Source organism: Nuphar pumila, chromosome 5 (genome assembly GCF_984573655.1).
Source record: "Nuphar pumila chromosome 5, dmNupPumi1.hap1.1, whole genome shotgun sequence".
NCBI lineage: Eukaryota > Viridiplantae > Streptophyta > Magnoliopsida > Nymphaeales > Nymphaeaceae > Nuphar > Nuphar pumila.
The window spans coordinates 56936896-56949365 of record NC_143253.1 but is presented as its reverse complement, the minus strand read 5'-3'; the positions used below and the strand labels follow the sequence as shown (position 1 = coordinate 56949365).

At 35.5% G+C, this 12470-nt stretch overlaps 1 protein-coding gene across 3 annotated transcripts in view; it reads right to left on the bottom strand.

The window, feature by feature from the left end:
• Window positions 1-12470, bottom strand: part of EMB2773 (PHD finger family protein) — a 70293-nt gene that overhangs the window by 27363 nt on the left and 30460 nt on the right. For all 3 annotated transcript variants that reach the window (XR_016431916.1, XM_090006171.1, XM_090006172.1), the window contains exons 6-7: window positions 6750-6857; window positions 6537-6648 (exon numbers count right to left, since the gene is read on the bottom strand). Coding sequence is in view for 2 of the 3 variants with exons in the window: in XM_090006171.1 (XP_089862297.1) it covers window positions 6537-6648; window positions 6750-6857 (220 nt within the window). In the remaining variant the exon portion in view is untranslated. The remainder of the gene's footprint in view (window positions 1-6536; window positions 6649-6749; window positions 6858-12470) is intronic.

Genomic DNA, 12470 nt, shown 5'->3' with positions numbered 1-12470 from the left:
ATACTCAGATGTCACATATGGTAGATCAATGACCTTCTTCAAGTATTCTTCTCGGACATAATGGCAATCCATCTCTATATGCTTTGTTTGCTCGTGAAAGGTGTGGTTCTTGGCAATGTATTGCACTTTTATTGTCACAACATAGCTTTGTTGGTTCTTTGACAACTACTCCCATATCTTCCAAAAGACGTTGAATCCATACAATTTCCATGGTGGTAGATGTCATGGCTCTATATTCGGCTTCAGTGGATGATAAGGAGACCTTCTGTTGCTTTTTACATTGTCACGAGATCAAAGATTCTCCTAAGAAAATACAAAAGCCAGTGGTGGAATGACGGTTACTAGGGTCACCTCCCCAATCTGAGTCAGTATAAGCAAGCAATTTTAATTCAGAGGAAGAAGATAGACAAACTCCTTTGTTCATGGTTCATTTCAAATATATGATGATGAGAAAGACAGCACTCATATGAACGGTTGTATGAGCATGCTGAAACTGACTGGCGATGTGAATAGCATGCAACAAGTCAGGTCGAGTAATGCTAAGGTACATTAGAGAGCCTACCAACTGCCTGTAAGGAGTAGGATCTGTTAGGGGAACACCATCGTCAATTTTCATTTTTTGATCCCACGACTTCAGGAGTTTCGCATACTTTGTCATCAGAAATTCCTGATCTGTCAATAATCTCACAAGCAACTGAGATAGAAAATAACCACGTTGCGAATAGGCAACCTCAATACCAAGAAAATATGTCAGAAAACCCAAGTCTGACATCTCAAATTTTGAAGTCAAGACGGACTTAATACCCTTGACTCCTTGAACATCATCACCTGTAATTAGCATGTCATCAACATAGAGTAATAGAATCACAATTCCTGCATTAGATCTTCTAGTAAATAGAGCGGTGTCAGTATAACACGAGGAAAAACCATTTTCCAACATTACACTAGTAAATCTATCATACCAGGCCTTGGGGGCCTGTTTCAAACCATAGAGGGCTTTACGAAGACGAAGAACTTTATCTTTAAGAATCTTCATGCCTGGTGGAGCATCCATATATACTTCTTCGTTAAGATCACCATTTAAGAAGGCATTTTTAACATGCATTTGAAAAATGTTCCAATTTTTAATAGATGTAATAGTAATAAGACACCTAACGGTAACCATTCGAGCTACAGGGGCAAAGGTTTCTTCGTAATCAGTTTCATACTCTTGCCCATACCCTTTTGCAACTAAGTGAGCTTTATACCTTTTTAGAGAACCATCGCTCTTAGTTTTAACTTTAAAGACCCATCGACAGCCTATAGTTTTCTTTCCTATAGGTAGAGTTTGAAAATCCCAAGTTTCTGCCCTTTTAAGAGCATTAAGTTCATTTTGCATGGCTTTTTGCCATTCTATACATTTTTTAGCTTCTTCAAAATTTCTTTGTTCAAAATAAGAGTGAATGGCACTAAGACAAGCCCTATATCGGGGTGAAAAAGAGTCAAAGGATACAAAACGAGTTGGAGGTCTTCTATTCCTTTCAGATCTTCTATGGTCAAGAATAGGAGAAAGCTCACTATATTGATCAATAGCACTTCTAAAGGTGTCTTGGTTTCTACGAGAGTAGGTTATTGGCTCACTTGGAACTCTACTTTCTTGTTCATTGAGTGGGTTATGTTCACCAATATCTGCATCATTTTCCTCATCATGGTTTAATGATACCTCATCATCACTAGATATATCATCATTACTAGACAATAAGTCAAATAAGGAGTAATCAAAATTTTCTTGTTGAGAAACATTTTTTTCAAAACCACTCTCATTTTCTAAAAAAGTTACATTTCTAGAGACATATAGCTTATCATCTCTAAGGTCATAACAACGAAAACCTTTTTGAGTTTCGGAATAACCAAGAAAGGCACAAGGAATAGCCTTGGGAGAGAGCTTGTCATTCTTATCCGTAAGTATAAAACACTTACATCCAAAGACTCTTAACCTATTATAATCAGGTTCAAGCTTATGTAATACCTCAAAGGGAGATATTTTTCCTAATATCCTAGATGGTAAGCGATTTATCAAATAAACAGAAGCAAGAGCTGCTTCAGCCCAAAAGTTTTTAGGAATATTTTGAGATATAAGAAGGGTCCTAGTGGTCTCAATAATGTGCCTATATTTTACCCATTCTGTTGAGGTGTTTTAAGACAAGACCTTCGGTGAATAATTCTGTGATCCTCAAGATATACCTTAAATTGATTGGAGAGATATTCTCCTCCAGAGTCACTTCTAAAAATCTTTATGTTGTTGAATTGATTCTTAATCATTGAATGAAAATTTTTAAAACATGAAAACACTTCATGTTTAAACTTAAGAAAATATATCCACGAATATCTGGAAAAATCATCCACAAATATTACGTAATATGAAAAACCTCCTTTTGAAACAACAGGTGCAGGTCCCCAAACATCCGAATGAACAATTTCGAAAGTTTTAGAAAAGAACATAGTTCTTTGCTCAAAAGGTAAACTTCGCATTTTTCCGAGAATGTAGTCATTACAAGAAAAAGAGCTTTTACATAGGTCTTTTGCAAAATGTAAATATGATAACTTGGTGATATTAGGATGACCAAGTCTTTTGTGCCACACATTTATATTTTTATGTCGGGCAACATTACACAAAACTTTTGGAACTTGAAGAGATTCCATATAGTATAAATCTCCTCTTCTAAAGCCTTCCCCAATCAATTTCCCGGACTGGCGATCCTGTATTAAGCATTTATCACAAGAGAATTTAATATCGCAGCCATGGTCCGTGAGTTGAGAAACAGAGAGGAGATTTAAGTTAAGTTTAAGTATAAATCTGATTTTTGGAATAGAAAATTCTTGAGTTTCAAAATTACCTATTCCTTTAATTTCAAGAGAGGTTCCATCAGCAGTGGAGACATAAGATGGGGAACCATTTTTAGAATAATCGGAAAGTGAAAAAATGTTTGGGGACATATGAAAGGATGCACCGAAGTCCAAAAGCCAAGAAATTTTACCTGGAGAGGAAAAAGTGGATACGGCCGCACCGGAGGTAGATCCCTTGAGGAGAGGTTGAAGAGCTTCCACTATTTGATTTATAGAAAGGGTCTCACTCGAAGATGCCTCATCCTTCTGCGGTACACCAGTGGTAGCCATGGCTAGAAGTTTCTTCCATTTGGGACATACGGGTTTGATATGCCCCGGTTCTTTACAAAAATGACAAATAGTTTTGCTATAGTCTCTTCTTCCTCTTTGACCACCATTTTCACCTTGATTTTGAAATTTAAAGTGAGTGGGACGATAGGTTCTTACATTGTTTCCAGGTCTGGATACGGCATTGACCTCACTATTTTCTTCAATATTACAAGGGACCGCAAGAACATTTAGTCCTTGTTTACATAAATTCATACGAGTCTCTTCACCACTTAATTTGGTGAGAACATCTTCAAGAGAAGGGGGAGAAAAAGAGGAGAGAAGAGATGACTTTATTTGCTCAAATTCGGGCCTTAGCCCATTCAAAAAGTTGAAGAACCGATCTTCTTCAAGTTGCTTGTGACGGAGCTCAATTGCCTCTCCACTCCATTTTGATTCAAGCATTGCAAGCTCATCCCAAATAGAGGAGAGATCGGCAAAGTATTCCCTAATCGTCATTTCACCTTGAGTAAGGGAGATAGCCTTCTTTTGAAGGTAATACTTACGAGAGAGATCCCTTGAGGTGTACATTTTTTCAAGATAATGCCAAGCTTTCGATGCCTTTTTTAATTTAATAATATTGGCATTAATCTTGGTTTCCACGGATGAGAAAAAACATGAAAGAATCTTGAAATTCTTCATTTCCCATTCATCGTGTTTCTTGGAGTATTCTTCAAGGGCTTTGGTTCTTTCTTCTCCCTCAAGAATCTTGATTTCGCCTCCATTTACTACGGTAATCTTGGGTTCCGGTTCCGGAATTGTGCCAAGTACATATCCCCATAGGCCTTTCCCTTTCATATGAGCCTCCATATTTCCGGCCCAAACATGATAGTTGGACCCATTTAATTTGAAGCCAAGAGCAAAATGGGACTCTTTTAAGCCCATTAGAGAGTAAAGAGGTAGAGAAAAAAAGCGTACCAACACAATATTTCCAACACCAACTTTGCACAAGATTCTTCTAAAATATTTGAGAAGAAAGATCCACCACTTCAAACTTCAAAGATCGGAAGGCACGTTTTTCGAGGCACTCAAAAATGGAGAATCGCACGATCTTCAATAATCAACCTTGCTCTGATACCATGTAAAATTGCCTATGAAAAGACAATACGCAAACGAGCACAAATAATATAGAAAAGATGTGCACGAAGGCACTCTCACAACACTTGAACAAAGTACGCAAAAGCGTAAAAATAATAAATATGCACAATGGCATGTACTTTATAGAAAGAACCAAATGCTTGATACTCTCAAGCTTGAAAAATACAAGGGGGGAACACCCCTATTTATACAAATGCAAGAGAGTGCAAAGGGGGGGCTCCCAAAGGAGTTGTTGGGAGCCCCCAACGGTCACATTTGTGACCGTTGGGGGCTCCCAACGACTCTATTGGGGGACCCCCAATGCACATTAAAAAATGTCAAAAAAAAAAAATAAAAAAAGAATTACAAAAAATAAAAAAAGAAAGTTACAACATATTCCAAAAGGGAATATGCGCAAAACAGGAAATGACAAAAATACCCTTTCGGGTAAATATATATAAATATATATATATATAGAGAGAGATATATGTACATATAATATATTATATGTAAATATATCTCTATGTATATAAATATATATAATTATATTTACAATAATGATTTTTAGGAGATACATTTTAACAATTTTCTCATGAAATCTTTGGAAAATATCAGAACATATACAAATATAAAAATATATAAAATGCGAAAGAAAAACAATAAAAATATAGAAAGTGTTTTTATCATGCTAATCTTGGATTAACATATAAAAGTAACTAAAAACTAATTACATAACTGGAAAATATATGAGATTAACTAACAAAAGTTAAAATATACTAAGAAACTGATTACATAACTGAAATAACTGAAAAATATATGAGATTAACCTACAAAAGTTAAAATATATAAGATTATTCTAAAAAATATGAGATTAACATATAAAAGTAACTAAAAAACTGATTACATAACTGAAAAATATATGAGATTAACCAAAATAAGTTGAAATATATTAAGAAACTAATTACATGACTGAAATAACTGAAAAATATACGAGATTAACCAACAAAAGTTAAAATATAGTAATATACTAAGAAACTTATTACATAACTGAAATAACTGGAAAATATATGAGATTAACCTACAAAAATCTTTTTGATTATGTCTCAGAAGTCTTGTTGTAAAAAAAAATATTTTGTTTTTGAGCCTTGAGGCGCAGAGGGCCGCGCCTCAAGGCAAGGCATGCCTTTTGCGCCTCAAGGCGCGTTTTTGATAATACTGCTCTACAGATATGATCTACATAGTTTGTTTAATAAAAAATAGTTTTTGGACCATGTGTTTGCAACATGTATGCAAGTTTTTCAAGGGCTTCAAAAAGCAACGGCCTACAATGTGCCAAATTTTCATGAATCGAAAAAATCATATTTCTACATCAAAAAATATGACCCAAGGTGTGTTTCCTAGAAAACAGAACATCATGAACACATCTATGAGGTCAGATTGAGTGGATACAACTTGCAGTTATGATTTTCCAACTAGATTGTACATACTGCAAACAATGGCATATATATATATATATATATGATAAGTCTTTGGTGCAGATGTGCATATAGTGCCAATGTCTTGAAACTCATAGGTGCAGGTTGTTTTGACTCAATCTGAGCCGCAGATGTGTTCAGCATAGTCAATTTGCTAGAGATCAACCCTTGCATTGTGTTTTTTCGAAAAAAAAAATCTTCTTTAAGTAAAAAAATTAGTGCATTTAGGGCCATTAATTTTTGAATCACCAAAAAAACCCTTTACACACCAGATTTTGGTGAGTCAAAAGTCGATCCCCACCAAACAGACCATGTAGTCATATCCGTAAGGTTGAGTTCACTTTAAAAACACGAGCAATAAGATATTACTCATTTCAACTCATTGATACTGTATGCACATCCGGACCCAGACTTTATATATATATATAGAGAGAGAGAGAGAGAGAGATTAAAGCATGCTAAATGGGTTTTCGAGCTTCTCTTTTGTTTTATTTTTAAATTTTGACGTACTGATGTGATCTATGTGCTTTATTTTATAGGGATCAGCTCTTGGAGCGTTCAATTCCGATATATGGGTAGGTTTTTCTAAGGTTTGAAAAATCACTAGCCCAAAATCTATGTAAATTTTTTAGGCTCTAAATATCATTTTTTTTCATCAAAAAAACATGATCCGGGTGTCAATTCCTAGTAAATCGATCATGTTGAACACGTCTATTGGGTCATAATGGCGAGAAAATAACCACACACACACAGAGAATGTAGCAAAGCCTAACATCCACATGAAAAGCTTACCATCTACTATATCATCATTCCTCGGTTTATGTAGCGCACGATAAGAGGGATCGCATGCCAACATACAGTCCATTATCTGATGCCTTGAGAACTCTATAATTCTGTCAATTATCTTGAAGAGAAATCCAAAATTGTCAGAAATGCATTTGGAAAACAAACATATACTCTCACCTCCAGAAACATAGACAATTTAGTTAGGAAAAAGAATCATACTTCTTCTTTATAAAGCTGCTTTGGCATATCTTTATGAGTTATGATTACCAGAGAAGCATGAGTGGCCTCTAGGGCACCAAGAACCAACAACACCGTATCCGATTCAGCCTGCCAAGAAAATAATATGTAAGGCAACAGATACAAGTTGAATATAAGCAAAATCCAATTGCAAACCAGAAACAATAAAGAAGAAACTAATTGCAGAACAGAAAAAATGTCTAAAGTTGCTTAAACATTTCCAATAACAAAATGCAATTCAATGTGTACTAATATAAAAAGTCTGAAATTAATGGCTTCAATGCCTAAAATTTAATGAAATAGTAGATATAAGTTTCTTGCAGAATTTCTATCAATTGGAACTATGAACCAATTAAACATCTAAAGGCATCTTTGGTCTTCTAGTCTGTGTACTTGTAGAGGAAGTATAAAACTAGAAAAAGCAGATATTACATAGTTGTACAAGCAAATCTTTGGATTGAAAGGCAAAATGGTGTTTATTCTATAATAAGCTTACGCAAGAGTTGCAACAGTACACCTTACTGTCTCTTGCAAGACTTACGCCTCACCTTGAATTGTGACCATAATCTAGGCTTTGTTTTATAATTTTGCTACTTCGTTAAGTTCAAAACACATCCGATTTTATGATATATCTATACTAGAAAAGGCTGAAGCAAGTACTGGTTTCAGTTACAAAATTTCGACGGTTATATTTGCTGTGAAAATAATTCAAGGCATACTTCCACACTTCATATAAAACAATTATCCTATGTCACATGGGTGCGGGTGCGGGTGCGGGTGCGACACGGGTGCGGCACAATTTTAAAATTTTTGGACACGGGGACTCGGCAAAAATATATATATATATATATATATATATATATATATATATATATAATTTTATTTTATTTTATTTTTAAAATGCCACAGGTGTCTGTGCACAGTCACAGACTGTGACTGTGCACAGGCACAGCACTGTGCACAGGCACAGCACTGTGCACTGTGCACAGTCACAGCACTGTGCACAGTGCACACTGCAAAGACTGTGCACTGTGCACAGTCACAGACTGTGCACAGTCTGTGACTGTGCACACTGCAAAGACTGCACAGTCACAGTGCCTTTTTTATATATATATTTTTTAAATAAAAAATATAAAAAATTAGTTTTTTAGGGACATTTTTGTACTCGGTCAAAGTTGACCGAGTCCAAAATGTGGACGGACTCGGCCTGGACTCGTTGACCGAGTCCGACTCGGCGTTGACCGAGTCCGGGCCGAGTCCGAAGCCGCACCCGAGTCCGCACCCGTGTCGGGGCGTGTCGACTCGGGTGCGGCACCTCCTTAGCCGAGTCCGTGTGACATAGCAATTATCTCATCTTTGCCTTGCGCCTTTTTAAACAATAGCTAGATAACATTAGAGACGTATGTCACACGGTCTCGGCTCCAAGTTCGACGCACCCACCTCGGCACGCACCAACCCTGGGTGCGGTCAACGCACCCAGGGTCATTTTGGTCCATTTTTTGGAAATTTTTTAAAAAAAAATCTGGGCTACAGAATTTAAAAAAAAAACTTTAGGGGGGGGGGGGGGGGGGCTGCACAGTGGACTGTGCTGTGTCTTTGCACTTTTTTAAATATATATATATATATATATATATATATATATATATATATACATATATATATATATATGTATATATATATGTATATATATGTATATATACATATATATATACATATATATATATATATATGTATATATATGTATATATACATATATATATATGTATATATATGTATATATATGTATATATATATATAGTCGAGTCCCCGTGTCCAATATATATATATATATATATATATATATATATATATATATATATATATATATATATATATATATATATATATATATATATATGTATATATATATATATATATGTATATATATATATATATATGTATATATATATACATATATATATATATGTATATATATATACATATATATATATATGTATATATATATGTATATATATGTATATATATATATATAGTCGAGTCCCCGTGTCCAAAAATTTTAAAATTGCGCCGCACACGTGTCGCACCCGCACCCATGTGACATAGTTAGAGACTTGCTCAGTCATAAGGGTCATCATTGCTGGCTGCATACCCAGAGATAGCCAAAACCCTCAGCACACTGAAGTACACCATGTCATAGTACAGAACCAAACATAGAAATCATGGTAACCATGGACAAAACGCAATGAACAAAAAAGTGCTTATAAGCCATTTCATGTCACTGGGTTTGTCAGTTCCAGGTCACAAGGGATATGATAGGTTCATTTGCACTGAAAGGATTCAAGTACACTTGGAATTATGGACTTCAGGCTGCAGTTTGCTGCACAAAGTAGAAAACCTGAAAATCTACAGATACTAATATATGGACAAATCTATCTACCAGTAGCAACACACCCTTCCCCCAAAAAAAAACAAAAAGGAAAAAGAAACAAATGATCTGGAACACAAGAAACACATACAAAGATAAAATAGACCTATCATCATATTTTTGCTTTATTTCTGCAAAAAAATATGTATACAAGCAAAAGTTCATTAGCCTAACAAATACAGTGCACATTGTGATGAAAAACAACCCAGTCTCAGTTCCTAACCCATCAATTACACCCCATGTCTCAATTGCTTCACCACTAGTGCCCGCTACTTGCTTCATTTCTTATGACAATTTTTTCTCTCCATATAATGCTCATCTTACTCTAAGGCCCTGTTTGGAAACTAGTAGCCGAGATGGGAGTTAACACAATTGGTAAAACCTTGGTCAAACTACTTTGGTGGTGGACGTTTGGAAACTGATAGATGAGATGGGTGTTTATGGATTTGGGATAGGAAGTGGTGTCCTCCCTCCTTTGTATTTACACTACAGAATGGAATGATAGCTACCACCTCCTACCAATCCAGGATTTGGCAGCTGCCACTTTTTCAAATGCATAATTTTCATTCGACTGCCAGTTTCCAAACGGAGCCTAATTTATATATTCACTTTCATGTTCTAGGGTGTAATGTTAACAAAAGGCTAGATGATGGCCCACAAGTGATCCCCATTTTCATCAACTAAATCCAACAAAAAATAAAATCACAAGCATTTATTTATCATAATTGAAATGTCTGGTGTTTGAAACACTTTGTACATTCACATATACATGCAGGAAATAAGTGTACAACAAACAGTTTATCACATAATAACACGAGAAAATCAGTTAATCACATAATAACATGAGAAAAACCAAACCAGCAACAAATGAGACTTGCTTTCAGATTTTTGCTTGCATGGTAGCCATATGCCTTTTGAGGCTGTGGCGGTTATTGTTATAAATACAAAATGTGCAATATATATAATAAAATAATAATATAATAATATATTATTTCTAGGTCTGGAATTACAGATGATAAGAAAGTGGACACTCTAGAAATTGTCAACATCAAAATGAGAATCAATGATGGAGAACAGAGTTACTGAAAACGAATATGTATAAGGGGAAGCACGCTTCCCCAAGACACGCTTTGAAAGCGCGAAACGCGGCGCTTCCGAAATGCATGGGCAAGTGCACGTAAAAAAGAAGAAACGCATCCCCCTTTAAAGGGGTACGTGTACCCCTTTAAAAGGGACGTGGCCCCCCTTTAAAGGGGTACGCATTTATGAAATGTCTATTTTTCCCTTTTTAAAAATGAAATTAACACGTGAAAAACAAGAAACTAAAAGAAAATATTTTTCTAAATAAGGGCAAAATGGACATTTAAAAAAATATGAAAACATAAAAAATGAAGGCTTAGGGTTCTCTCTCTCTCTCTCTCTCTCTCTCTCTCTCTCTCTCTCTCTCTCTCTCTCTCTCTCTCTCTCTCTCTCTCTCTCTCTCTCTCTTATTTTCGGCCACCAGCGACCTCCTCCTTTGTTGACGTCCGATGACCGAAGACCTCCTCGAGCGACATTGGCAATGTCTCTGTTCAGGTATGTTCTCCTCTCTCATCCAGTGACGTTCGGCGACCTCTCTCTTTCGATTCGCTCTCCTCTCTCATCCACTAATGTTCGGACGAGTCTAAGACTCTGCGTTTCTGAAATCCATTGACGTTCGACGACCAACTTTTCTTGGTTGTTCCGGATGTGGGTGAACACACGGTAATTTTTTATTTCTTTAAACCAGTTCTGATATCTTCTTCCTCTTTTTTCTTAAGTCTGTCTGAATGTCTCCCATTCAGATTTTTGCAATCAGTCAAAAAGTGGAATCAGTGAGCGCAATTAGCATAGGCTGAGGGGCTTTAGACTCGAATAAGGGCTATCGCCGCCTTGTATAGGAATAGCTTTATCACTCCGGGTACACCCCCTGTGATACGGGCGGAACACTGACTGTCTTTGCTGATTCGGGTATCAGTTTTCTGATTTGGGTTTTAGATGAACATAAAAAGATCTACTTTCTTTTAAGGACTTTTGCTAAGATTTTAATTCGGTTTAAATTAGATGTGTTGGTTTAAATGTTGATCTGCTTGTTTCTTGTACTAGGTTCACGTATGATCAAGATTGTTTCTGTTTGAAATAAATTGATTGGCGTTATAGATTTTTAATATGCAGCCTTCTAAAATGGGTTCACACTGATTGTACTTAAATCGGTTGATCGATGCTTGTGTGTATAAGTTCGATGTTTATAACAGACAAGTTTTCAAGAATCATATATAAAAACTTATGGGTTTTATATACAGATTTTGTTATATGCATTGAGTCTTGGACTCTTGCCTGATTCATGTACTGATTCGTTAAATTTGATTTGATGGGCATTAAACCAAAATTTCTGATAAGAATAATTAGAAATATAGTATGCAGTTCTTTTTAGATTAGATTTATCAGGCTTATACCTATTTGTGATTTCCTGGTTTAAATTAAATCTGTGGTATTTCAACTGTCATGTTTGTTTGAGATTTAGTTTAATTAAACTTGAATTTTAAGGCTTGATGCTTTCCTTTGTATTCATTACAGGTGCTAATGCTATTAGAAAAAGGAAATTTTGGTTTCACAGTTCTGAAATTTAGATTGTGACTGCGAAGTTGTGTGATACATATTGTCTGGATTATTTTAAGAAATGAGCATTATTAGTTTATGTACACTGAAGTTGTTTAGTAAACCCCACGGTAATTTACGGGAATTCGATTACAAGGGACGTTCATGGTTCACTTTGGGTCTCTTTTTTTCCCTTTTGTTTTGGCATTCCAATTTCATTAATGATTTGTGTTCTTCACTCTCCATCTTTTGTTATTAATAATAGTTTTTTTAAAGTGTTCTAAAATGATTCTTATACTTTTATGATGCAGGTATATTTGCATGTTCTTTGCTTCATTAATGACCATCACAAGCTATGATCACGATAATTATGATGACGATGATGATTCTTTGTACAATTTGGAGCATGAGTCGTCTAGTGGTGTTGGGAAGGACAATGCAAGAAAGGGCAAGAGGTCTTCTGATTGTCCATATTAGTTTGAGGACAGAAATGAAAATTGTTTTGATGAGGAAGATGAAGAAGAATATGACTTGAATGACTACTATTCTGAAGATGACCAAGATGATGAACCACCTATCATGCATAAAACAATAGTGCTATGGCGCCATGTATTGAAGCAAAAGAAGAATGAGCAAGGAAAGCAAGGTGAAACCCAAGTTTT